Below are 26,755 nucleotides of genomic sequence, written 5' to 3'. Positions count from 1 at the left end.
CAGGCAAGCCAAATAGTGACATTATTCTGAGTGAGGTGTTGGGGGCTGTTGAGTCTGCTCTGGGGCCTCCAGTGACTGCTCGCTGCCATCCTGTTGGTGACTGCCCAGCTGTTGCCTTTCAGGGTTTCCGTGGACTTGGGAGGCGGTAATGGGAATAGCACGAGTTGAATGTCTTAGAACTTTCTGTTCTTACCTCTGTTTAGCTTGTTTTCTTGAATAAATGCCCCCTTGATTGTTGGCAAACTTTGGATTAATTTTCAGAGTTCTGTAAAAAGTAGATTTTGATAATTTGGGTGAGAGTTTTATTGCCATGCTGTCAGAACAACTCCTGTATTTCTTTGTAACATCGTAGTTGGAACGCTCCCTTCCAGCCTCCACCAAAGGTGAACTACGTTCAGGAAACTGGTTCTGGTAAACATCTCCATGAGAAGGACCCATGGCCCCAGCTGCAGGCTTCCCACACAGCTGGCCAGCATTTCTACTGTGTGTGTGTAGCTGTCCCTGGGCCTAGGCAGCTTCTGCTCCTTGAACACACATGCCCAAACCTCTTCTCAGAAGATCTTTTGCCATATATCATAAATCGCACATGATTCAAGCTAATCACATCCTGTTGTTTGAAGATAGATAGAAGGTTATTACTTGTAGCTCTTTTTTGTTGTTCTTCTTTTTTGACTTTACGGAGAAGATCCTTTTGCTAGTTATTTATAGTTTATATTTTTATTCTTTTTAAACATTTATTTTTTAGTTGTAGTTGGACACAATAACTTTATTTCACTTATTTATTTTTAAGTGGTACTGGGGATTGAACCCAGGGTCTCGCATGTGCAAGGTGAGTGCTCTACCACTGAGCTACAAACTCCAGCCCCTATATTTTTATTAAAAAAAAAAAAAATTTAAGCTGGGCACAGCGAGACATGCCACTAATTCCAGCTGTTCAGGAGGTTGAGACAGGAGGATTACATTTGAGAAAGACCCCGTCTCAAAGTAGTTTTTTTAAAAGACCAAGTATGTAGCTCAGTGGTAGAGCAATTATCTGGCATGGACAAGGCCCTAGGCTCAATCCCAGGTAACACAACACACACACTCACACTCACACTTCCACTCACACACACTCACATTCTCACATGCAATTTTAATTATAATACCTCTTGTTCTGATGTGTGCTGGAAATCATAGGAATTAAGGAGATTTGAGGGCCTACTATGGTGATAGGGCTGTGAAAAAGAAATTTTTCTAATAGAAAATATATGTTCTGTTCTGTGGGTGCACTGAGTATAATTTGCAGAACTAGAATTAGTAATTCTCAGCATGCTTTGTACAGGTTAAGGATTCTTTATCCAAAGTGCTTAGAAGCAGAAGTGTTTTGGATTTTGGAATATCTACATATACATCATGGCATTTCTTGGGGGTGGGACCCAATTCTAATCATGAAATTCATTTATGTTTTGTATATACCTTCTACATGTAGCCTTAGGGTAATTTTATGTAGTATTTTTATGCATGAAACAGCCTTTCATGGTGTGAAGTGCTCCACTTGTAATGTCATCTTGGCACTTAAAAAGTTTTGGATTTTGGAGCATTTTGGACTTCAGGTTTTCAGATTAGGGATACTCAACCTGCAAGTCCTTTCCCCAATCCCTGTATTTAGGGAAAGGATAAAGGAGAGGGCAGCATAGGTGAGTTCATTATTGTCACTTTAGTATGGATGAGATAGGTCATGGCTCCTACATTCAGGAAGTTCTTCCTGAGCGTCAGCTGTGCGCCAGGCACCGTGTGAGGCTCTGAGACACAGCTATGACTAAAGATACGCAGCCTGTGCCCTCCTGGAGCTCACAGGCAGGGAGGAAGTCAACCAGTATGTAAGCAGTAAACAGTGACATCCCATGACAACTGCTGAGAGGAGTGAAGGGGTGGGCTGCGGGATGAAGTGGCCTGGGGGTCTTCCTGAGGACAGGCGAGCTGGCTGGAACCTGGACGAAGAGAAAGATCCACCACAAAGAAGGGTGCAGACCGAGGGGCCTCAGCCACGGTGGGCCGCAGGGACCAGGGAGGGGCAGAGAGGTAGCACCCGAACCCTGGGGCCTGGAGGCTATGGGGACGAGTTTGGGTTTATTCTAACAGTAAGCAAAGCCACTGAAGGGTGGAGAAGAAGGAATTTGACTTATGCTTTAAAAGCAAATCACCGTGGCTACTGAGCAGAGAGCACTGTTGGGGGCAAGAGTGGAGATGGTCGCAGGTACCCCGCGCCTCTGGCCTTTATCCCAGGGGAGGGGAGGTCAGCCCAGACCCCAGCACTGCGGGATGGGAACCTGTGGGAAGTCCTGGCAGGGCAAAGAGTTTGGTGCCAGAAATTCTGCATTTTAATGCTGGCTCTTCCACTTACCAGCTGTGTGTGTGTCAGGTAATTTTACTCGTGAAGCTTCTCTGAGCCTCTCTTTACCTGTTTGTAACAAGAGAGGAATACTAGCTTCCGGCTTTCGTGTAGCAGAAGGCACATGGTAGTTAGTGGGCAGAAAGTACCTCATGATGGTCTCTCCGCACCCCCCCCCCCCATGTCTTTTTGAGACAGGATATCACCGAGTGCTTAGGGCCTCTCTAAGTTGCTGAGGCTGGCTTTAAACGTTTGATCCTCTTGCCTCAGCCTCCTGAGCTGCTGGGATTACAGGTGTATGCCACTGCGTCCTGCTTTTTGATTGTCTTTTATGGGAATCCAGCAGATGGTTTTTGCTTTACTGGCCCCAAGATCTTCAGTTTGAAACAGAAAGAAGAGGTGGCTGCTACTCGGTGAGCTTCCTGGGTGTGTGAATGTCCTGGTGCAGCCATGGTCCCCGTCGTGGTGCTAGTGCTATTCGCTACTTGGTGCTGCATTCTTCAGAAGGACTGTGACGTTAGAGGGAATTGTACTCTTTTGGTAGCCACTTGAGCTCTTGTCTTTCTAATTTCAATTGCCTTCAAGGATTTTGGTGTGAGAAGCATCGACAACATAGTGGTTGAGAGCTTTGGCCTTGGGGGTATGGACAGACCTGGCCTCGAGTTCTCATTCTGTCATTGACCAACTTAAGCTAGGGCCTCTGTCTTCGGCGTCTTCTTTGAAATGAGGTGGGTGTGCTTGAGGTTTTGGTAAGGATTGGGACAGAGCCCTTAAGGAGTAGCTGTGATGGCCTTTGATAGGACCGTGTATGTGAGATGGCTAGCAAGGTGCTTGGTGCCTAGTATGTTTTTTGAGTTTTTATTTTCATTTCTGTAATTAATTTTTCTTTTTCTTTTTTTTTAAGAGAGTGAGAGAGGAGAGAGAGTGAGAGAGAGAGAATTTTTAATATTTATTTTTTAGTTCTCGGCGGACACAACATCTTTGTTTGTATGTGGTGCTGAGGATCGAACCCGGGCCGCACTCATGCGAGGCGAGCGCTCTACCGCTTGAGCCACATCCCCAGCCCCATGTAATTAATTTTTCAAGTTGTCAAATAAGAACTGTATATATTATTTGCAACATAATGTTTAAATATGCATTTGTTCTGGAATGGCCCACTGAGCTAATCAACACACAAATTCTCTCATGTGAGAAAACTTCAAGTCCCTTCTATGAATGAAGCACTCACCAGTCAGGCCTGGCCCCGGTTTCCGTTACCACTGCACTCAAGTGTTCTGACTGGCCTTGGCCACACCTGCGCCTTTCCATCTGCTGTTAAGGTGTGGACCAGCTAGCTCGTGACTTGCTGAGGGACCTGCCTAGTAGGAGGTACCACTCAAAGGTGGAAACGAAAACTGAGCATGTGCTCTGTTTCTGTTTTGCTGCTTTTTCGTGTCCCAGGTGGACAATCAGCTCATTGGCACCACTCAGCCCTTCATGCTCTACGTGACTCCCCTGAGCAACGAGAACGAGGTCATCGAGACAGGCCCTGCAGTGCAGGTCAACGCAGTGAAGTCCCCCAGTAAGAGCACACTGACCAACATCTACAAGGTAGGCTATGGGAGCTGGGGTGGTGCCATGTGGGAGGGGATCTGCTGTCTCTCAGCCGCGTCTCAGAGCAGCAGTGCAGGCTACATGTGGAAGCCGTTCTGACGGGCTGGGGACGGGCATATGCAGGAACTCCTTTTCTTGGCACTTTATGTTCTCAGTTGTGTTCAGTGACCTTGCAGGTGACAGTTTGAAGGTATTGGATCCACAGGGCCCAGCATCTTCTTTCATCAGACCGAAATCTCTGTAGGAATGTGTAGAATCTTCTAGATTAGTCAAATGTGGTATCAAAAGAGAGTAATACAGACATACTGGAAAGGAGCTCCAAGGGGTCTGACCTTGGGACACATGTCCTGTATCTAAGCTACTAAACTGTGTCCTAAAAGCAGATGAGACTGTTCAACAGTGATAAACTGTCTCTTGGAGCAGTCCCCAAATATAAGCCAGCTGCTATAGCAACAAACTGGAAAAGTGGGAGCTGAGTAAGATGTTGTTGCTTCCCGTCTTCCTGTCCGTTTGTCAGCAGTGTCTATGGGACCAAGCCTGCCTGGAGCCCTCAGCCACAAGCTACTCGTGCAGTTCCTTGTGCAAGCTACCATCCGTCTGAACAGACGACCACAAGGTTCTCACGGCACAGGGCATCTGGAGCTGTAATCTGACTCACAAGGCCAGATGCCCTGGGAGCCAAGCAACAGGATGGCGATTAATTATCCACTGAACATCTTCTGGGGTTTTTGATTAACTGTTACAAGGTAGAGAAAGATAAGCCAGAAATAATTTGGCACTTATTAAATCACATGGGTAAGGAAACCATGTCATGTCATTGGGCCTTTCTTTCTTTCTTTTTTTTAAATGAGACCCCATCTCACTATATTGCCCAGGCCTGGGCTCTGCCAATCTTCTTGCCTCAGCCTCCCCTATGGCTAGGAGACAGCAGGTACCACCATGCCTGGCTTCCTGAGGCCTTCTTAACTGAACAAGTACAAGTTCCCCAGGTGTTCACCCTGAAAACCCGAATTTCTTTCTCTCCAGCACCTGATGGTCACAGCCCAGAGGTTCACAGTACAGATTGAGGAAAAACTGCTCCTTAAGCTGCTCAGTTTCTTTGGCTACGACCAGGCAGAGTCAGGTAAAGTAAAATAGCCTGTACTTCTATCTGTCATTGGCCCACAGATGGCACGTTTTAGTCTGTTTGTGAAAATAGGTGTCTCCTGGGTGCCCGCCAAGCTATTTTCTACTTTATAGCCTGAACTAGCAAGCAGGAGTTTGTGTCTCAACTGTTCCCTTTCATTGCTGGTTATCTGGGTTACGTCCATGAACTAGACAGCTACTAGAGGGTCTTGGTGTCCTGGGATATCCTTGGTAAGTCACTGGGCAGCAGCACACTGTTCCTCTATGCTTGGTATTTTTTGTTTCTCTGCCCTAGGATAACAGAAACGATGTTATTTAGCAAACTACTGTGTCTCCTAACGTTTGCTCATTGAGCAGACTCAGGTCCAAGAATCCAAAATCCCTTTGGCAATTCCTTGGGCTTAGTTGAGGGGAAAAAAAATGGCTGGTCTTAATTCATTGACTTTTGACATCCATACCCATGTGTCTTACTGTAATTATAAAGGTTTCTAGTTACTTTACTCTCTTCTTTGGAGAAGGGAGTAAGATAAACTTGAAAAACAAATTCCCAGCAATAGTGCAGAATAATTTAGCTGTTGTCTCTTTATGCTAGGTTTCACATTCCAGTCTTCTCCTGCTTGTAGGTAGATACTTCAGGGCTGTATATACAGCTTAGAAAGATGCTGGTAATGCTCAGCCTTTTGAAACCTAAATTAAACATTGAGCCTGAAGAAATGATAAGAAAAAGACTGTGTGTCTGCCCCTGTTGACTTGAGGGGAAATGTATCCGGAAGTGTGTACCTACATGTACATGATGCAAGGGGAATATATTTTGTTCTTTTTATCCTGGATTTAGAATCAAGCTTGAAGAGTATTTGGGATTGGCTGGGGATATAGCTCGATGGTAGAGGGTGTGCTTAGTATGTTTGAGGCCCGGGGTTCAGTCCTCCACATCACAAAAAGGAAAAAAATAATGTTTGTGGTTTCAAGAGTAAGAACAGTCAGGACTTTTCAATGCTGTGTTTTCTACCTTGAGTTGGGGCTCCAGTGTTTACCTATATTCAACAGCCCCTTGAAAGCCTGCTGGTCAGGTATCCATTCTGTTTTGATACCTTCTTGAGAAGTTTTACTTTAAATTTGACTGTTCATGCTTTACTTTTTTTTTTTTTTTAGTTGTAGATGGATACAATATCTTTATTCATTCATTCATTCATTTTATGTGGTGTTGAGGATTGAACCCAGGTCTCACACCTGCGGGGCAAGTGCTCTACCATTGAGCTACAGCCCCAGCCTGGTCGTGCTTTTCTTAAAAGTTGCCATAATGAGTTTCTTCCTTCCTTCCTTTCTTCATCTGCCCCCCACTTTTCTCTTTCCTTCTTTGTTCCTTTGTTTCTGTACTGTGGATTGAACGCCGGTGTATCACTGAGCTACACAGCCAGCCCTTTTATTAAAATTTTTTATTTTGATATTTGTGTTATAATTGTGGCACTTTGATGAATATTCATAGTAGAGTGTAAAGGACTGAAATTAGGTTTTGCTGTGTTAATAATAACAAAAACAACAAACATTTGTTTAGAGTTACACCATGCAGATCAATATCTAGTTGAAAAGCTTCAATGTTTACCTTCTCAAAATTTATGACTTTGCTACAAAATAAAAGGCACTCAGTCATTTAAAAAAAAATTATTTTGAGACAAGGTCTCACTAAGTTGCTGAGGCTGGCCTTGAACTTGTGACACTTCTGCCTCAGCCTCCTAAGTTGCTGGGATCACAGGCGTGCACCACCTTGCCTGAACTGCTGTAGTAAGTTTCTCAGCAAATATTGAATAATAGGCGTAGACTTTTGTGAAGAGTCCTCTCTGCCTTCACTGGAGCACCTCCGGGCCTTCCAATGCAACTGTGTCCCCCAGCGCAGGTTGGCAGGACATGTTACATACAGTACCGCTTATCTGTACATAGAACTAATAATAGACCATGCTGTAAATTTGCTTGCTCCGTAGATTGGTGTAGTCTCCCTGGTTTTCTTTTAAAGGTGCCCGAAGCCAAGGGGAAACAGGCTGCCTCAGTGGATGTGGGGGTGGCCTCGGGCAGACAGCTCATTGCTGTGTTCAGCCCCTATCAGTTTTTACTTCATGGGGTAGTAAATTAAAAAGCCTGCCTTGTCCTGTTTAAGGGAGCGTCCACCACTGGGGGAGGGTTCTGTTTACAGTGACGCTAGTTGTTTATGGCCTCAGCCCTGTTATTTTTCAGGCTCAATGTTTCATTCAGGGTCATTATTTAATTGGTGATATTATTCATTTTGATTCAGTGGTACTGTACATCAAATTCTTATTACATATCACATTTTGAAATAAATTCAGATAATCTTAATGACGGTTAATACCAACAGTAGTTGTAGAAAGCCTGTGCCCAGCAAACACACCTGTGACTTTTGATTTTCCCACCTGGATTATTTTTCCAAAGACGGTATCTGCCAGATGGCAAAGTCACAGGTTAGAAGATTGAGATCATCTACTTTTTTGATAAATAACATGAATCAGATCTGCTTTTACAAAGAAATGCCATCAAGATACTGCATTCTGCATAAACTAAGAGATGTTTACATTTTGGGATGAATTTTTTCAATGCCATACAAGTATTTGAACCATGAGACTAAAGAGATTGGTTTTTAAATTCTGCCTTTAAACCAGAGGTGGAAAACTATGATGAAAACCTCCATGAAAAGACGGCCGAGCAGGGCGGGACGCCAAGGCGATACTACTTTGAAAACCTCAAGATCAGCATCCCCCAGATCAAGCTGAGTGTGTTCACTTCCAACAAACTGCCACTGGACCTTAAGGTGAGCCAGCTTGGGGTACGTCTCAACACTTTCCTTCGGGATAGACGAACGTGTTGGCTGTTTGCTTTCTCTGTCTGACATCACAGCATGTATTTTTATGGGGTTTCTTTTTTTCTTTTTTGTAGTTGTTGATAGACCTTTATTTTACTTATTTACATGTGGTGCCGAGCATTGAACCCAGTGCCTCACACATGCCAGGCAAGTGTGCTACTGCTGAGCCCCAGCCCCAGCCCTGTGGGTTTTCTTTTTATAGATCATTTATTGACTCATACCTATGTCTGTTTTCTGGTTTAATGGCTGAATGTGACTTTGCTAAAGATCAAGGAATAACTGGAGAGAACAAACACAGGGTGGTGTGAAAGCCCTCTGCTCTCTGTGCAGCTCCTGACTTACTGCAGAGATGGAGAAGCTCCCCTCCTAGAGGTGCCCCCAGACTTGAGAAGAACAAAACCCAAGACAAGACAATATCTTCTTTCTGTGTCCAGGACCTGACCACCCTCCTCTTAGTAATCTGCCTCTTCTTGGGGGTTTGTCACTAGGAATGTCTACCCGCTTTGAGGAGGACTCAGCTGTGTTCTCACTGGGATGTGTCCACGTCCCACCGCTGACTACATCAAGATGAGAGGCTCCTGCCAACCATCTTGATGTGTACTTGACAGATACAGCCTGAGCACCAACTTCATTTTCAGCAATAAAATACACTTTAAGTAGGGAGGGAGCTAGGATTCAAAGCCCAGCCTATCTGACTGGTCTTAATTTTTTTTCCTTCACTATACTGTGCTGCTCCCTAGAACATCAGGAATCAGAGAATTTTAGGCCTGTGAGTCCTCAGTGGTGTCCCTGCTTGATAGGGAAATGGATGTTCAAGCTGCAATCGAGGCAGTGGTAGGAGTGGGAATGGAATCAGGTGAACGTCAGGCAGTCTCCCCTGAGCTGGCAGCTTGGCCTGCCTCCCTGCAGCTTGCACGCCCTGGGCCTATTGTCAAGACCTCCCTCGTCCCACTGAACACCAGCTGAAACACCACCACCTTGTGTTGCCTCCTCCGATGCTGCAGCAGGCCCATCTCTCTCTGAACAGGGACAGGTGGAGGGCCGAGCAAAGTAAAATTCATTTGGAGTCATGGATCCAGGTGCTGCATGGCTGTGCTGGCCGTGCTCAGGTGGCAGTGCCACAGAGCTGGGGTGTGAGGGCACGTGCCTTATGAGGGGGAAGCCTTCGCTCAGCTCCGCCAGTTGTTGTCACGGGAACGTGAACCCAGAGTTGCCAGATCTTCATATTTTTAAAGAGAAGCTAGAAATCTGGATTTTTATATGGAATCTCCTGGTTTTAAATGTTGGCAACCAATTCAGGTTTATTTTTTCTTAAACCTTGTGGGCCTGACAAAACACATGTGTGGGCCTTGTGTGGCCTGCAGTCTGTCTACTTAAAACTTCTACAATAGGCCTGTAGGTGGTGAGACAGAAGTCTGGTCCACATCAGCGTGTGTTTGGATGAGGATAGGGCAACGGTGGCTGTTCACTGAGGTGGTACACGGGAGTGCTGCTCAAGAGCAGAGAGACTCTTCCTGGGACCAGTGCAGGGTGCCCTGCTGTTCTTACTGCCTGGAGGCTGAGTTTGCTTTAATTTCATGTTTCCCAGGAGACCAAAGGTACTTATAATTAGCCTGGGAGTGAGGGGAAACCCATGGGAAAACCACTGTCTTGCTAATATCCACAAGTATCCACTTGACTTGCGTGACCTTCGGAATGGGTTGTTTGATAAAGTATATTCTCCCAGAATACTTGGCACTTGCCCAACAAACCAGTGTTAAGCATTTCCTGCAAGTCGAGGACTTCTTGTTTTTAAAATACTCCTACTAAGAAACATAGACACCTAACTGTTATTTCTAACCTGCCCCAGGTTGACAAAAGCAGTAGGATTTTCTACAGCAAATAGCTCCAGCCCCCAGCTGCGCCGCGGTACTGATGCTGCCTGCCCTGGCTTACATGAGCTGGAAACCCTGCAGGTTGAACGTTGCCCTTGGCACCCTGTTGCAGGAACATTTTCAAAATACATTTTCAAATCATTGTTAAACAAATTAAATGGCACAGCCATTTGAGAGGGTGAGGACCTGCAGAGTGCGGTAAGAGAACGTTTCCACCAGCGCACTTGGAGCGGGGACTTCAGCCTTGAACTCACAGCTTGTGGAAGTTACCGTCTGACTGTGTCTTGAGTTCTTCTCGTGGAGTCTGGGACTCATAATGTCATTTGTGCAGAGTTTCCTAACAGAGTAATAGCCTTTCATTAGTAGCTCTTAGAAAGGGCAGTGTACTCTTTGATGAATATATAATCACTAAAAGTACATACTCAGGAAATGGAGTCCTCTCCTGAGCAGGAATCACAAGAGGCTGACTAAAAGGTAACCATGTCTTTGGTGTTGAAGGAATAATTATCTCAATTCCCCCGACTCCCGGCCAGAAGCGAGGCTGTCAGAAGTCCCTGAGGGGAGTCTCTTCAGGTTTACACTGAGGGTACATTGTTGCGGATAGAGTGTCTGTTCAGAGGGACTGGAAGCAGTTTCACATCTGCTATCTCAATTGGATTCGGAAACTCTGTGATGAGGAGGGGGAGGTGGGAGTTCCATTTCACAAACGCAGAGACAAAGGTGCGCTCCCCCAGCCCAGAGCTCCATTACTCTCCCCAGTTGCATGTTAGAGAGTGGCATAGTAGTACCAAAAAATGCCAGGTAGCTTATATGTGTGTTTTTGGTTTCTTTAAAGATCAAAAGAGGTCAGGAGCCTTTAAAATGTTTCATAAGGTGGCCCACAGAAGTCCCTTTCCCATTTAGAGCATTTGGGTATTACAGAAGAAGGGCTTTAATTGAGCAATCTAGTTTGGAAGGAAACCCACATTTTAATGGTCAGAGCAAGAGGGTGGGGGTCAGGGGGAATTTCAAACAAAGACACTATTTAAAAAGCCTAGAACTGTCTTCTCAAAGGCTTGAAATAATTTGTTGGGAAACTTCAGGCCCTTTACTTTTTTCCTCCCCTCCCTAAATAAAAACCAGATTTGTTAAAGGGAAAAAAGATCCAGTATTGTTAATTGTATTTCAGAAAGTGCCAGAGAGGGAAATATCCCTGTAGTTTTAAACACGGTCCCAAGAGGGAAATAGGCAAATACCCTGCTCCACATAAACAGTTTCTCTGTACCATAAATAAACCTTTAAAGAATGAATTCCAGACAGTTTTGTTTAGTGCAGGATAAACTGAGAAAAGAAAGGACCTGGCCCAAGGATAGCTTGTGATCTGAGACCTTGTGGACAGGTATTTCTTCTTTTGACTGAAATGTTTCTGGAAGCCTTAGCAGTTTTTGTCTGGGGAGGTAGGGAGGCAGTTTCTTCTTTTTATTAGGAACTTATGTGCACAGGCTTGCTTCCTCCAGAATCCATTTTACAACAGGAAACTGCTACTTGATTGAGTAAGCATCAGCGTTGTGTACGACTGCATTTGATGAGTCGTTTGTTTACTACCAGAAAGAGCCCTGTTTGACTGTTTATTCCCCTCTCTTCTCTCCTACTTTGACCAGATCAACCTGAAGGTGGCAGAATAATTCACACCAATAGGCTGCTTCTCAGCCTTCCAAAAATGGGGAGGCCTGAGGCCGAGCAGCAGGCCACTAGATGAGGGTGTTTTTCCTGGTTCCGATGAAGCACCTCAGTCATCCAGGGAGGAGATGTTGTCTGTCCTGAGAGCTTTGGCCGCTCAATCGAGCTCTTAGGGTCTTTCCACCGTGCATGGTTCTTCCTCAGTGTTTGGTTGCATCCGTGAAGCTGGGGTTAAAAGGAAACACAACAGCCTCCTACCTCGGGCCTCTGCTCACCCACACCGCCCCTCCTGAGAGGGCGACAGTGTCAGAGGGCTGCCAAGCAGAGCACCAGAGCCGGCGTCGGAGCTGCTTTTCCCCACACGCGCGACCTGTGGCTCTGAGCAGAGCAGTTCAGCTTGCTGAGGCCTCATTTCTCCCTTGGTGACATGAGGATAGCGTGGCCTCTCAGGTCATCAGCACTTGCCGTGAGGCAGGGCCGAGTGGCTGGATGAATGGCAGAAAGTTTTCAGGAGAAATAATAGAGCCTTCTGGCTTTCCTGCTTGTCCCTAAGAGGTGGCTACTGTGTGGAAAGGGGCACATGTGAGTCCAGACCTAGCAACTCTGGCTGCGTGACTCCAGGTTGTCCACTTGTCCTCAGTTGTAGTTTTGCAAAAGATGGGGGCTGAACTGGCCACTTGGGGCTACTCTTAGTTCCTAAAATGTTTCATTCTGAAATTATTTATTAGGAGGTTATTAGTGATCTCTTAGGGAACCAAACCCAGTGGGCTTTCTTCTGTCCTCATTGTTGGCTCCTCAGCCGCTCAGTGTCTCGCCTCCTGTTCTTGACATCTGTGCCCCGGTTCTCTTCCTCTCGGCTCATCACGTCTCCGTCTTTCACCGATTTCCTTTACTCTTTCTCCTCCTAACCCAAATGATAAAGGGACAGTTTTTTCTCTGTGAAGTATCTGGTGACATCACTTGTCCATTTATTGATCTCTTCATAAAAGTTTTGTCTTTGATGAAAATTGTATTTTTTCTTCAGTTTCATTTGTCTTTATATTTTGCTTTTGTGTGTTTTGTCTGTATTTGTTTAATCACAAGATATCTAATTTTTATGTTGTCAGATTTCTCAGCCTGTTGCCATTTTCTACCTAAATTTTAAGTCGTAAACAAGTATCCCCTTTTTAGACAATTTCAGCTATTTTTCCTTCCATTGTTTGATTTTCTTTTTAGTTTTTTTATGTGGTCCTGGGGATTGAACCCAGTGCCTCACGTATGCTAGGCGAGTACTGTGCCACTGAGCCACAACCCCAGCCTTGATTTGATTTCAGTGTTGTTTGTTGTACTAAAAGACTTTAAGACAGCTTTTGAAAACATATGCAAAAAGATTAAAAAAGATAAGCAAGAAACAACAGAAATTTCATTAAATTGTATATGAAATTTTAATATGCAATAGACTTTAATTTAGTGGGGAAATTAAATTATTATAAAATTAAATTAATTCTTGATACTCTATAGGGATAAATTCCAAGTGGCTTAGAGATTGATATTATTAGCATGGAAAAGTAAATTCACATTCAGTAAAGCATGCATTCTAAACATCATGTTAAATGTGATCAGAAAATAGTTACATATTCAGAAATTAACTGGATTATGGTCAACCCAGCCGAGAACTTCAAGTAAAGTTAGAAAGTAATTTGTTAGAGGCTGGGGTTGTAGCTCAGAGGTAAAGCGCTCACCTAGCATGTGTGAGGCACTGGGTTCGATCCTCAGCATCAATAAATATAAAATAAAAATATTGTGTTCACCCTATAACTAAAAAATATGTATTTAAAAAAAAGAAAGTAATTTGTTAGAAAGAAACAAAAAGTCTGTTAAAGGCCATTCATTGTAAAGTTACCAAGACAGCCAGGACTTGAGGATCCAGGATTTGTGGGAGGAGGAAAGCTCAGTGAGGTCAGCCTGAATTTTTTAAAAAATATATATTTATTTTTATGTGGTGCTGAGGATCAAAGCCAGTGCCTCACATGTGCGAGGCAAGCACTCTACCACTGAGCTCTACCAGCCCCATAGCCTGAATTTTATTTTAGTTTTTTTCTTGAGACTTTTTCTGATTTGTAAGTGGTTGGGGAAAAAGGCAAAGAGGCCATGCAGAAACCCAACTGCCAGAGAGAATTCAGCTGCAACTTTGGAACAGTGTTGTGGGGCTGCAAAGCAAACACTGGGCACCATTGCTAGAGAGCTGGAGGTTGAAGGACCAGCCCTCAAAGAGAAGCACAGCGAGGAAGCAGACCCCCGGGCTCCCAGTCGCTTCATTTCTTGAGGCGTTTGCCAATTTCTAAGTGACCCAGTCTAAAAGAAGCCAAGCAAGAAGTGACAGTAAAGAGGGCATAGAACAAAGCAGACCTTTCAGCGATTTTTTTTTTTTTTTTTGGTCCTGGGAAGATGAAAACTGAAGGAATGGCAGTGGTGTTCAGGGAGACAGTGAAGGGACGAAGCCAGGCCTTACAGTGACTCAGAGAGACCAGAAAACTGAGACTTAGAAAACTGAGCCTCAGCCTTCAGGAAACTAAACCCTGGTTGTATTAAGGCATTACACCTTGTATGATAACTGCCTGCCAGAACTTGAAAGACTCATGATCCAAAGTCGCTGTAAGTTTCATACAAAATGTCACATTCAATCACAAATTACCACGTCTGGTGTGAGTTAGGGCCAAGGGAAAAAACAGTTACTAGACACAGACCCAAATGTTGGCATGTTCACCCACAGAATCTAAAATAACAGTGAATGTGTCTAAGAAGTTTACCAGAAATCTCTAATTTATTGTTTAAATAATTAAACAATAAAGGAGAATTATAAACCAGTACTTTTAAAATAAACATGAAAGAAATCTGAACAGAAGGCTACAGCATACGCCGCACAGGAGAAGCTTGGCTTGACATGGCGAAGGAGGTCCACGTCAAACTCTGTTCATGGCAGATCCTAGCAGTGCAATGGGGTAGATAAGATTTTTTTTTTTTTAAAAGAAAGAAAAGTTATAAGAACTGGAAAGGAAAATGAAAACTTTGTTATTTGTAGAGAACATGGTTATGTACCAAGAAAATTTAAAAGAACATAGGAATGAGTTAAAGAATAATTAAGTCAGTTTAATAGGATAACTAGAAATAATATGTAAAAATCAACTGCATTCCTATAAGTCAGCAACAATTATAGAGAAAAGGAAAATTTGAAGGATATCATTTCCAAAGACATTAAGAAAACATGAGATGCCATATCTATCGTAATTACTATTTTGCAAACCACTCTAAAACTTAGTGGTTTAAAACAATAACCTTCTTTTAATTGTTTTTGCTCATAATTCAGAGGGTCAGTAGTTTAGACCTAAGGGTGGATGGTTCTGCTGCTACCCTGCCTGTGCTCGTTCTCATGGCTGCAGTCACCTGGCAGTCCGGCTGATCCTGAGTGCTATAGGGCCACCTCACTCACACGTCAGCCAGTTGGTGCTGGCTCTCAGCAGAGCTGCTTTCCTCCTGGTCTCTCCTCTTCACATGGGGGAGTCATTAAAAAGGACAGACTGGAAGTTCCACATTCTCTGAAAGCCTCTGCATGGAGATGGTACTTCACCTCCCGTGCACTGTACTGACTGAAGCAAATGATAGGGCCTGTAAGATTCAGGTGGAAGAAAGGCAGACCCCCCTCTTGTAGAAGACACCAAGAACTTGGGGCCATTTTGAGTCCATCGTAGGTACCTAAGAGTTTACCAAACAAAAGACCTCCAAGGGCTTCATGCAAAAAGCGAGGAAACGTTGGTGAGTGAAATTGAAGACCTAGAGAGATGGGGGACTGCGTCATGTTACTGCATTGGAAGGTTCCAGGTGGTCTACAGGTTCAATGCAGTCTGAATGAAAATTTGAGCATTTTTATGGCAGCAAATCAACAGACTTTTTCTGTTGTAGGGTAACAGGGGATCTTGTAGACTGCTGGAGGGAGCAAAAATTTTTATACAATTGAAAAGTGCAAAGAGTAACCAAGGTAGTCTCAAAAGAAAAAGAATGAAGGTCTTTTCCACTATATGATTTCAAAAAACTTATTAGAAAACTACATTATTTCAGATAGTGTGGTGTTGGTAGAAAGCAGAACAAAATGAAACAGAAAAGAATCTAGAGGTGGATACATAAATACAACCAATTGACTTCTGACAAAGTCTGGAGCAGACTGCAAAGGGAAAAGGATGGTGTTTTCCATGAAGATTAGTCAATTATCTGTGCGCAGTGATACATGCCTGTAATCCTGTTGGCTCTGGAGGCTGAGGCAGGAGGATGGCAGGTTCAAAGCCAGCCTCAGCAATTTAGAGAGGCGCTAAGCAACTTAGCGAAACCCTGCATTAAAATAAAATACAAAATAGGGCCAGGGGTGTGTCTCAGTGGTTGAGAGCTCCTGAGCTCAATCCCCAGTATCCCCCCCAAAAAAAGATTAGTTGATTTGATATGCATCTGAAAAAACGAGTATTCAGCTTTATCTCACACCATACATCAAAATCAAGACCAGGTGGATTATAGATGTAAGCGTGAAGAGTGAAACAGCAAAACTCCAAGAGGGAACATATGGGAATGTCTCTGTCACCTCGGGCTAGATGATGATTTCTGAACCAGAACACTGGTTCTTACTGTAAAGGAAAGGTCTGATAGGATAAAGTTCCTTTAAAATTAAGTTTGTCTGGTTTTTTTTGTTTTTGTTTTTTTTTTTGTTTGTTTGTTTGTTTTTGTTTTTTCTTTTTGCAGTTTTAGGGAATGAGCCCAGGGGCACTGTACCATGGAGCTGCATCCCCAGCCCTTTTTATTTTTATGTTTTTAAGTGTTGAGACAGGATCTCACTAAGTTGCCCAGGCTGAATTCAAACTTGCCGTCCTTCTGCCTCAACCTCTCGTTCGCTGGGATTGTAAGCGTGCACCACTGTGCCCAGCAGGACATCTGTTTTTTGAACAAAGCTATTTATGTCGAGTGTTGATGAGGATGTAGAGTAACAGGGACTCTTGTAGACTGCTGGAGGGAGCAAAAACTTGTTCTGTCCCTTTGTGAAACCCTTCTGCAGTGCACACTGAGCCTGAACACAGGCCTTCCTTATGGCCTGTTTCACTCCCAGGTGTATATCCAAGAAAATGCACAAGATGTGCTCCAAAAGACAGGCCTAAGAGTGTTCATGGCAGCAACCCTCTTGATGGCCAAAGATTGAAAATGACCCAAATTTTCATCAACAGCAATGATTAAATAAATTGAGATTTAGTTGTACAATGAAATGTAAAAGGGAAGGGCTTGCTTCCACAGTGGGGCCACAGTCTCCTTTCTGACCTGGGCAATGGTTGCATCTGACATTCACTTCAAGAAAAATCACTGATTGTTCTGTGTGTGTGGTGTACCTTTTTTATTTTAGTTTTTAAATTATGGCCTTATAGTTGTACATAGCATTTGGTTTCCTCCTGTGGTGTACTTTGGACCAAGAGTAAATGTAACAAATACTCAGATACACAACAGATCAAAAGGAATTTATGCTTTGAAGTCAACCAGTGTTTATTTCTGTGTGATATATGTGAATTTGAGCAATACATACAAAGGTATATTTTTCCCCCCAATATTTTACTATATTAGTACAGGGGAAATCCTTATTTATAGATATCAATACCTGAACTGGGGGTGCAGCTTAGTGGTAGAGCAGTTGCCTAGCAGGCACAGGCTTTGGGTTCAGTCCACGGCACTACAAATATATATGAGTGTACACACACAAACTGTAAAGCCTCGACTTCTATTGGAAAGTTGAGATTTGCAGCTTTCATGGAATTCAGAATTACAGTACCCTGGAAGGCTGTCCTATGGCTAAAGTATATCCTTTTCTCTTTTCCCAAACTAGGCCCTCAAAAGCACCTTGGGATTTCCACTGATTCGATTTGAAGATGCTGTGATTAATCTGGACCCGTTCACTCGGGTACATCCCTATGAGACCAAGGAGTTCATCATCAACGACATCCTCAAGCATTTCCAGGAGGTGAGCTCTGGGGACATACTCAGTGGCTAAACTATAGGCAGGCTGTTCCTTATGGTCGTTTGGGAGTTTGGGTTACTAAGACGTTACTACTGAGAATCTGGTCAGACATTTCACATTTGTCGTGTTAGGGGTTTGGCCATGTCCGATGAATCCCGTATATATCATGAAATTCTTTCAACTGCATTTGACTCCTGAGCTGTTTGTCTTGTCCTTAGAGCTGGTCCCAGGGGCCTCCACTAGATCAGTCACAACTCTTGATGGTGTCATTGCTGCATTAGTAATGGCACAGAATACTGTGCACTCTCTTTACCAGCATGTGCCTACTTTCAGCAACCACACCGCTGTCGTGAGAGCCTGTGAAGTCCTGCTCTTTTTTATCAAGTTGGACATTTTCCATTTTGTGTTTATTACTCAGACTTCACAGACCAAAATGTAAAGCCGAGGCATACTCTTCAGTGAATAGCCAGTCAAGATCAGACCACGGTGATCAGCTTTCAGAGTTAAAATACATCCTGTGCTTGCTTCCTTTTCTGCTTTCCCCATCGCCTTCCTTGTCTTTCCTTTTGGTGACAATTCCATCTGCCTAATAAGCAGAGGCTACGCAGATGTCACTGGAACCTGGGTCAGGCTGTAGGAGGTACAGGAGAGTGGAGAGTTGCTTCCTAAGCTTGCATACGCCTTCTTCATGCCCCACCCTCCACAGCTTGCTCCCCTCCCTGCTCCTGCCCAGGACTTAGTAGGGAGGGTAGAAAGGAGAAGAATAGGACCTGTGCGCCAGTGAGCACCCAAGGAGTCTTTCCCAGGCCATAGCTATTTTTATTCTTCGAATTGGCTTTGAAGAGTACTCATGAGCGTATTGAAAACAAATCTCTGGCGCATGTGTATCGGGAGATGGTGGAGCCCATGAGAGGACGGGAGATTATTTTGCATTTGGTGAAGATTAAAAGGTAATTGTTGGTAGTAACAAGGATGGAGGACAAGGTAGATTTCTGCCATCTTCACTTACACACTGATACCTGCCATTACAAACTGTTTCTGAATTTACTTTTCTCTCCATATTCCTCTTGACAGGAACTCCTCAGCCAGGCAGCTCGAATCCTGGGATCGGTGGATTTTCTTGGAAATCCCATGGGACTTTTGAATGATGTTTCTGAAGGTGTTACTGGACTGATAAAGTACGGAAATGTCGGGGGTCTTATCAGAAATGTCACACATGGGGTGTCGAACTCTGCTGCCAAGGTGAGGAAATGGAGGTGAAATGCCATCATGAGTAACCTCTTTAGTCTCCACATTGCTGTTGTCTTTTTGATAGTTAACAGGCTGTGGGAAGCTATCTTCAAGGCCTTTTCTTCCTTGTCTGTGTGCCTTGCCTTTCTCTCCCCTTCAATGACGTGTCACAAAGACCAGTGAGCAGGCCTCCAAGCCTCTCCTCCTTCCCCTCCATTTCCACTGCCTTGGACCAGGCTCTGGGCGTCTCCCTAGAGACCCTGCACTAGCATCCTGACCCCTGGACTTCCCTGCATCAGTGACAGCACCAACAGAATTAACTGGATTTTTAAAATGTGAAATTGGATCATGCATAAAATCTGCCAGCTAATCCCCACAGCTTATAGGGAAAGTCCAGCCTGAAATGTACACCGGCATGGCCCTATGCAGCATCTGAATCCAGCAGCGGAAGGACAGTGGGATAATTGTCCTGTGTCTTGCCGCCTAGTTGACCTTTCTGTTCCTGGCAACTTGTTAAATGGATATTTTGTAGGTTCACAATTAGTTTTCCAGCAGGAGTCAATTTTATGTGTGAAGCTAGAGAAGGTGAAGGTAGTTGAAGGTTAGTTACTGTCTGAACTGAATGAAAGGCCTCCAAAGAACCCTGCTTCCTTCCCCTTCAGTTCAACAAACTTTGCATTTAAAGACTGGTTTTCATGAATGAACCAGGCTTGAGAAAGCGCCTGTGCACTCTGCTCATGGACCACAGAGCATCTGTGGGGCGAGGTCACAGGTGTATTTGTGCTGCCTCAGTAGGTAACAGTGGTGTGACAAGCCCGGTGCGGTGGCTCACACCTGTAATCCCAGGGGCTCGTGAGGCTGAGGCAGGAGGATCTCGAGTTCAAAGCCAGCCTTAGCAAAAGTGAGGCACTAAGCAACTCAGTGAGACTCTGTCTCTAAATAAAATACAAAATAGGGTTGGTGTTGTGGCTCAGTGTTCAAGTGCCCCTGAGTTCAATCCCTGGTACCCCCACCACCACCACCCCCAAAATAGTAGCTTGACTATGAGAGACTTTTATGGTGCTGCACAAGTTATGTTGAACAGCAGATTAAGAAAATGGAGTTGAATAGCAATTCTTTATCACATGGCATTCTTCTTAATGTGTGAAAGCTGAGGATTCATTCCTTTTTCCAAACTATCATCAGGAGATGGTCATTCCTTTGACACATCAGTTTTTCAAGGCTGTAGTATTATTGAACTAGACTGTAAGCCTGCTGTTCATCTTGTGACTCAGAATAGGAAGCTATATTTACTTTTAGAAAGAGGGTGAAGGGTAGAAGCAGAAGGCTTTCCAGAGCACATTTTGGAAACAGATGCAGAGTGTGAACACCCATGCAGTTTGACTTGTTTCCCCAGGACATTTACCCCAACATGGCCAAAACTTTTGCCGTTGTGGCCACAGAGATTTCTGCTCCTCTTTCAGGCACTGGACTCATGTCAACAGATGTACTGAAATATGTTGTTGTTGACTGTCCAGTGTAAAGATGTTATTAATTTTATAAACTGTTGAGTTGTAATTCACATAGAACCTCTTCTCCACTGTGAAATGTCTGTTCTTGTTCTCCTAGGCATAGTGCAGTTGAAGGGTGAAGGTGCTTGGGTCTATCCAGAGGCCCTACTCTACCTGGCGTGGAGAGGTGCCTAATTGAGAGAGAGAAATGAGCCAGAATGTGATGAAATATGGAAAAATACAGACGAAGAGAAATGGATTGTCACTTCATCTGTAGTATTTGCATCAAGATTTGGGCCCCCAGACATTAGTTCCCTGGAAACAAAAGCCGATGTATTACAGTCCTACAGAGGAGGGGTTCCCAGGCACTTTGAGTGGGGAGTCAAACTCTGGACCAGTTTGGCTGTTAGGAACCTCTAAACTTAACCTTCCAGATGAGAAGGAAGGCACTGTTCACTCACTTGTGACCTCTGGGTGGGTTTCTGCATCGTTCCCTGCAACACCCTCGTGAAGAGGACTGGCCTCTTCTTTATCTCCTTTGTTTCCTGATTCTTCTTTTTCTCCTAGAAAACTGTTTCTGAAGCTTGAAGGTCACTGTGAGAACCTAACTTAAGCAGAATAAAAAGGCAGAGTCTTTCCTTTCTGAGGAAGGCGTGCTGTCAGGGATGGGGTCTCGTGTTGGATATCACACTTTATGTCGTCATTGGATTTGTATAAGGGGCTTTCCAGGACCTGAGTCCTCTTGAGGGAACTTGGTTCCCATGTGGTTGGCATCCTTCATTACAAATTTGTCTGGTTTTCAGTAAGCTAATCAGTATTGGAGGCAACAGACTGCTCCGGAGGAGAATTGCTATATAATTTATTTTGATAGCAAGAATCCTAATTTGTTTTAAAAATTACTTCATATATCTCTAAGATGAGAAAGCAAAGAAACTTAAAATTACCACTTCATATTTGAAATAGTAAATCCAAACTCTAAATCTATCAATGAAACAAACACCCACTCATTCAGGTCATCTTTGATTCTGGGTGTGTGGTTGGGGTTTTAAAAGAATCTCTCTCTTTTTTTTTGTCGTTCATTTTGTGGGTTGAAATCAGACCTTTCATGCTGCTTTGGGGGAATGTTCTGTTTGCTTCTCTGGGTCTACAAGGGGAGTTTAAGGATGTGCAAGGGACCACAATAACCAGCTTTTGGCCTGTGGGATACTCCTTCTGCGAGTGCCTGAGTTCCAGTGATTAAAAAGGAGGCAGGCAAGTTAACTTGCTGTGCTGTGTGCATGTACAGATACGGAGCACAGACACCCCACTGTCCACAGTCACAGCGCACGGATGAAAAATGGGGAAAAGTAAATAAAATAAGGGGCAAGGAAGTCAGAACTGTGCCTCCCTGAGCCTTGGCCAACCAGCCTGCCTCACTTTCCTGCAGGGACCCAAGGGCTTTCACCTGGCTCAACGGGCTCTGAGTAGAGACTCTGCGACTCCTGAAGTTATTGAGTTGGCAGGTGTTTGTGTTCCTGGGGTGAAGGGTAAAGTGTTCGTTAGATTCTCAGGTCTGTGCTTCCAGAAGACCCGAGGCCATCATTGTAGGCCTTGGGTTGTGTATTGGGGGAACTTGGAGGTGGTCGTCTGGATGCTCTACCATTCCTACCTTTAAAAAATCTTTCATCTATCATTCTTGAAGGTCCATCTTGCTTTTGAAAGCTATGAAAAGGGGGCTGGGGTTATGGCTCAGCAGTCGAGCGCTCGCCTCGCACATGTGCAGCCCTGGGTTTGATCCTCGCACCACATAAAAATAAATAAATAAAATGAAGGCATTGTGCCCAACCACAACTAAAAAATAAATATTAAAAAAAAAAAAGAAGCTATGAAAAGGTGATACAAATTCCTCCTGCCCCACTGGTCTGAGGAGCACAGGAGATGACGCAGGTGAAAAGTCCTTGACAAGTGAGAAGGGAATTCATTCTGTCACCTAAGAGGGCAGCAGACCTCAAGCCTTATTCCTCTGGAGAGATGTTGTGAATTATCTACAACCAAATTTCAATTCCAGGTCTACAGTGCATCCATTTTTGGAATTTCTGATTTCCTTTAACATTGGCCTCATGGAAATAACCTGTGCCCTTCTGTTCCCATTATTTCTCTTTGTCTTTACTTCTTATTGCCTGGGCCCCAGAAATCAGTTTATGAACACCAGATCTGGGCAGATATGACTTAGGGATTAGCCACCAGCTGCAAGCATCTATCCCGAGAGTCCCCTGCCTGGGTCTTGGCAAGGGGTTCTGGTCCGTGAAGGTATTCAGTGATCAGGTCTCACTCCTGAGGCCATGTAGGACAATTGCCTTTGGAACCCTTTGTAGGAGTGTGACTTCTTTAGGAGCAGGACAGCACTGAGCATTCCAGCCACTTGGGAGGAGCCGGTTCCTCTCTGCAGCTTAATCATAGTAAGCAGGCCTTCTCCTGCCTGTGTCAGGTGAACATCTGCAAGAACCTCCAATTCGTCTCAAAGCCAGGGAATTGGGAGACCCCGAATTGAACCCATAAACTCTCTCATGCAGACTCTGACTTCATTTATAGCTATGAATGATGATTTAACATGCATTACATACAAATAATATTGCATAATTATTTTTACATATGTACAAGAAAATTGCATAGCTATTGTCAAAAGTTAAAAATAAAACTTCTGATCTAAGATCGTTTACTGTTAACAGCAGAGCCAGGGGTTCTGTTCTCGTCCCTGCTGTGTGGAACCTGGGCATGTGCTGGGCACAGCTGTCATCTGCCCTTCCTAAGGGAAGGAGCCAGCAGCACACTTGACTTCTCCCAGCACAGGTCAGGAGCACTTCTGATTGCCCTGGTGGAACCTCTGCTCCATTCTGTCCTGCTCACCGTTCCTCTCTTTGTTCAAGTCAGTATGTATGCTTTTGACTCAAGTGTGTTAACTCTATGTTCATAAAATGCAAGTATTTTAATAATTTTCCCTGTTTTTAACTTGCATTACTTTCATGGTGGTCAGTTGTCCATGGAAATTAGAATCCCTTGTTCATTATTTGCTACATATTAGTCGTACTCGTAACTTACTTCTCCAGTTACAGGTCTATGTCTTTCTCTATTGCTCTGTCCTCTATTTCTTCCAAGCCCAGAGTTTCCACTGCATACTCTGCAGGTCCAAATTTTCATTAGGTTGATGTGATTTTTCCGTTAGTTTTCAGTTAATGTGTTTTATTTTATGTTGTTTTAGCCATTGCTTTGTTGTTTAAGTCCATTTTGTTTGTTATGAATTGAGAAAGCCTCAATAGTTTTGTAGCATTTCTTAATGCAAATAAGCACTACTAAGAAGAGGTGTAGGAGTAGGGTTAAAACACCATGCTACATTTGGGTATGGGTACTTATTTATAAACATGTGCCATAACTTTATTGGTGCATTATAATTACACAACAATGGTGGGTTGTTACATATTTGTATAGACACACAGTATGACAATAGAATTTGTTTAGTATCATTCACTGGTATTTCCCCTTTGCCTCCCATATTCTGGTCCCTGGTCCGTTTCCTCTACCCCTGACCCACTTTTTCTTTTACTTTTTCCTCTCGCTTCCACATATCTAATATATGACCCTCAACTTTGAGTTTGTCTTATTTCACTTAACATAATGCTGCCAAGTTTTATTCATTAATAATTTCATCTTTCTTTATGGATGAATAAAACTCCATGGTGTGTGTGTGTGTGTGTGTGTGTGTGTGTGTGTACGCACTGCATTTCCTTTATCCATATATCATTGACAGGCATCGAGACTGGTTGCATAGTTTGGTGTTGTGAATTGTGCTGCTGTAAACATGGATATGCTTGCATTGCTACAGTATGCTGATTTTAATTCTTTAGAATAAATACTGAGGAGTGCTATAACTGGGTTGTATGGTGGTTCTATGCCTAGTTTTTTGAGGAACCTCCATACTGACTTCCATAGTGTTGTGCTAATTTACAGTCCCACCAGCAGTGTAATAGTGTTCTTTTTCTCTATATCCTCTCCAGCATTTATTGTTTGTATTCTTAATGGCTGCCATTCTTATTGGAGTGAGGTGAATTTCAGTGTAGTTTTGATTTGCATTTCTGAAATTGCTAAAGATGTTGAACATTTTTTCACATGTTTTTGAGCTGTTTGTACTTCTTGTTTTGAGAAGTATATGTTTAATTCATTTGCCCATTTATTGATTCTTTGGGTTTGGGGTGGCAAGTCTTTTGAGTTCTTTATATATTCTGGATATTAATTCTGTCAGAATAATAGCAAGCAAATATTCTCTGTCACACTTAATTGTTTTCTTTGCTGTGCAGAAGCCCTTTAACTTGATTTTTTTTTTTTTAGAGATAGAGAGAGAGGGGGACAGAGAGAGAGAGAGAGAGAGAGAGAGAGAGAGAGAGAGAGAGAATTTTAATATTTTATTTATTTTTTCTTAGTTCTCGGTGGACACAACATCTTTGTTGGTATGTGGTGCTGAGGATCGAACCCAGGCTGCACGCACGCCAGGCGAGCACACTACCGCTTGAGCCACATCCCCAGCTAACTTGATGTTATCCACTTATTAATTCTTAGTAATTTCCTGAACTTTAGGAGTTCTCTTGAGGAAGTCATTGCCTGCCTTTGTATGTTGGAGTATTGGCCCTATATTGGCCCTACATTTTCTTAGGTCTTTGATCTATTGATTCCTAGGTCTTTGATCTATTTTGAGTTGATTTTTGTTCAGGGTGAGAAATAAGAATCTACTCTCATTCTTCTACATATGGATAAACGGTTTTCCCAACACTGTTTGTTAAACAGGCTATCTTTTTTCCAAATTTTTGATGCCTTTATCAAGGATCAGATGATCGTATCTATGGGGTTTTTTGTGTGTCTTCTATTCTTTTTCATTGATCTATGTGTCTGTTTTTATGCCAATACCATGCAATAGGTGAGGATTTTTGTTTGTTTTTTGGTACCAGGGAATGAACCCAGAGGTGCTCAACCAATGAGCCACATCCCCAGCCCTTTTTAGTTTTTGAGAATGGGTCTCAATGAGTTGTCTAGGGTCTTGCTAAGTTGCTGAGACTGGTCTTGAACTTGAGACCCTCTTGCCTCAGCCTCCTGAGCTGCTGGGATTACAGGCATGCACCATGGCCCCCAGCTCCATGCAGTTTGTGTTACTGAGTCTGTAGTATAATTTGAAGTTAGGTATTGTGAAGCCTCCAGCGTTGCTTTTTTGGCTTATAATTTCTTTGGGTATTTTAGGACTTTTTATTCTTCCAAATGAATTTTGGGACCATTTTTTTTCCATTTCTGTGAAGTATGTCATTGGTATTTTGATGGAAATTGCATTGCTTCTGAATGTGGCTTTTGGTAGTAAGGCCATCTTTTTTTTTTTTTTTTTTTTAGTTGTAGATGGACACATTATCTTTATTTGTTTGTTTGTTTGCTTGTTTTTTTGTTTATTTTTATGTGGTGCTGAGGATCAAACCCAGTGCCTCACACATGCTACAACCACTGAGCTACAACCCCAGCCCCATACAGCCATCTTAACAATATTAATTCTGTCTATCCATGAACATGGGGCATCTTTCCATCTTCTAGTGTCTTCTTCAGTTTTTTTCTTTAGTGTTGTTTTTTTGTAACCTGCTGCTTTGCTGAATTTGTTCATTAGTTCTAACAGTCTTCTGGTGGTATCATTTGACTTCTTTCTTTCCTATATTTATTACCTTTATTTCCTTCTCTTGCCTAACTGCTGTGGCTAGAATTTATAGCAGTGTATTGAATAGGAGTTGTGAGAGTAGACGTCCTTGTCTTGTTTTGGATTTTAGAGGAAATGCTTTCAGTTTTTCCCTATTCACTCTGATGTTGGCTTTGGGTTTTTCGTCTGTAGTCTTTATGATGTTGAGGTAGGTTCTTTCTGTCCTTAGTTTCTTCAGTGTTTTTATCATGAATGGGTGATGAATTTTGTCAAAGGCTTTCTCTGCATCTATTGAGATAACTGGGTGATTTTTGTCCTTAATTTGATTTATGCAGTAAATTGCACTTATTGCTTTGTGTATGTTATACCTGTTTATGAACATTTATGGAAAGCCTTCTGCTCACCAGGCCTGGGGATAGGCCTTCACACACATTGTTTGGTGCATGTTAATCTCTACGATAAGAAGTGAGACTTAGAGAAGTTAAGTAGCAGTTCAAGGTCACACAACCAGAAATGACAGGGGTGGATTTGATCTAAGTCCAGCTAATTCTATAGGCTTTATTTTTTTTTTTCTCCTACTGATGTATTTCCTTTTGTTTCTCAGGCTTTTCCAGGCACTTCAGAGATTATAAAATACTAATCACTCCTAACTTTCCACAGGAATCTTATTCCTTGACATTCCTTTGTTAGCTGGTAAGTTGTGTGCAATCATACTGTCCTAGACACAGAGCAGACCCTCAGGAATGATGATGGCTGTGGAATTGGGTTGCCATGTCCATCATGGTCCCCCTAAGAGCCTTTGTGCCTGCAAATACGATTTTACTCAT

General features: G+C 43.3%; 1 protein-coding gene across 6 annotated transcripts in view; it reads left to right on the top strand.

The window, feature by feature from the left end:
* Positions 1–26,755, top strand: part of VPS13D (vacuolar protein sorting 13 homolog D) — a 253,975-nt gene that overhangs the window by 151,486 nt on the left and 75,734 nt on the right. For all 6 annotated transcript variants that reach the window (XM_081305180.1, XM_081305183.1, XM_081305182.1 and 3 more), the window contains 5 exons: positions 3,812–3,961; positions 4,991–5,087; positions 7,759–7,907; positions 17,379–17,513; positions 18,585–18,752. In XM_081305180.1, coding sequence (XP_081161306.1) covers positions 3,812–3,961; positions 4,991–5,087; positions 7,759–7,907; positions 17,379–17,513; positions 18,585–18,752 — 699 coding nt within the window. The remainder of the gene's footprint in view (positions 1–3,811; positions 3,962–4,990; positions 5,088–7,758; positions 7,908–17,378; positions 17,514–18,584; positions 18,753–26,755) is intronic.

The sequence above is a fragment of the Spermophilus citellus genome (assembly GCF_964194105.1).
Source record: "Spermophilus citellus genome assembly, chromosome: 9".
Taxonomy (NCBI): domain Eukaryota; kingdom Metazoa; phylum Chordata; class Mammalia; order Rodentia; family Sciuridae; genus Spermophilus; species Spermophilus citellus.
The sequence above is the reverse complement of the archived record's forward strand: the minus strand, read 5'-3'. Positions and strand labels throughout refer to the sequence as shown.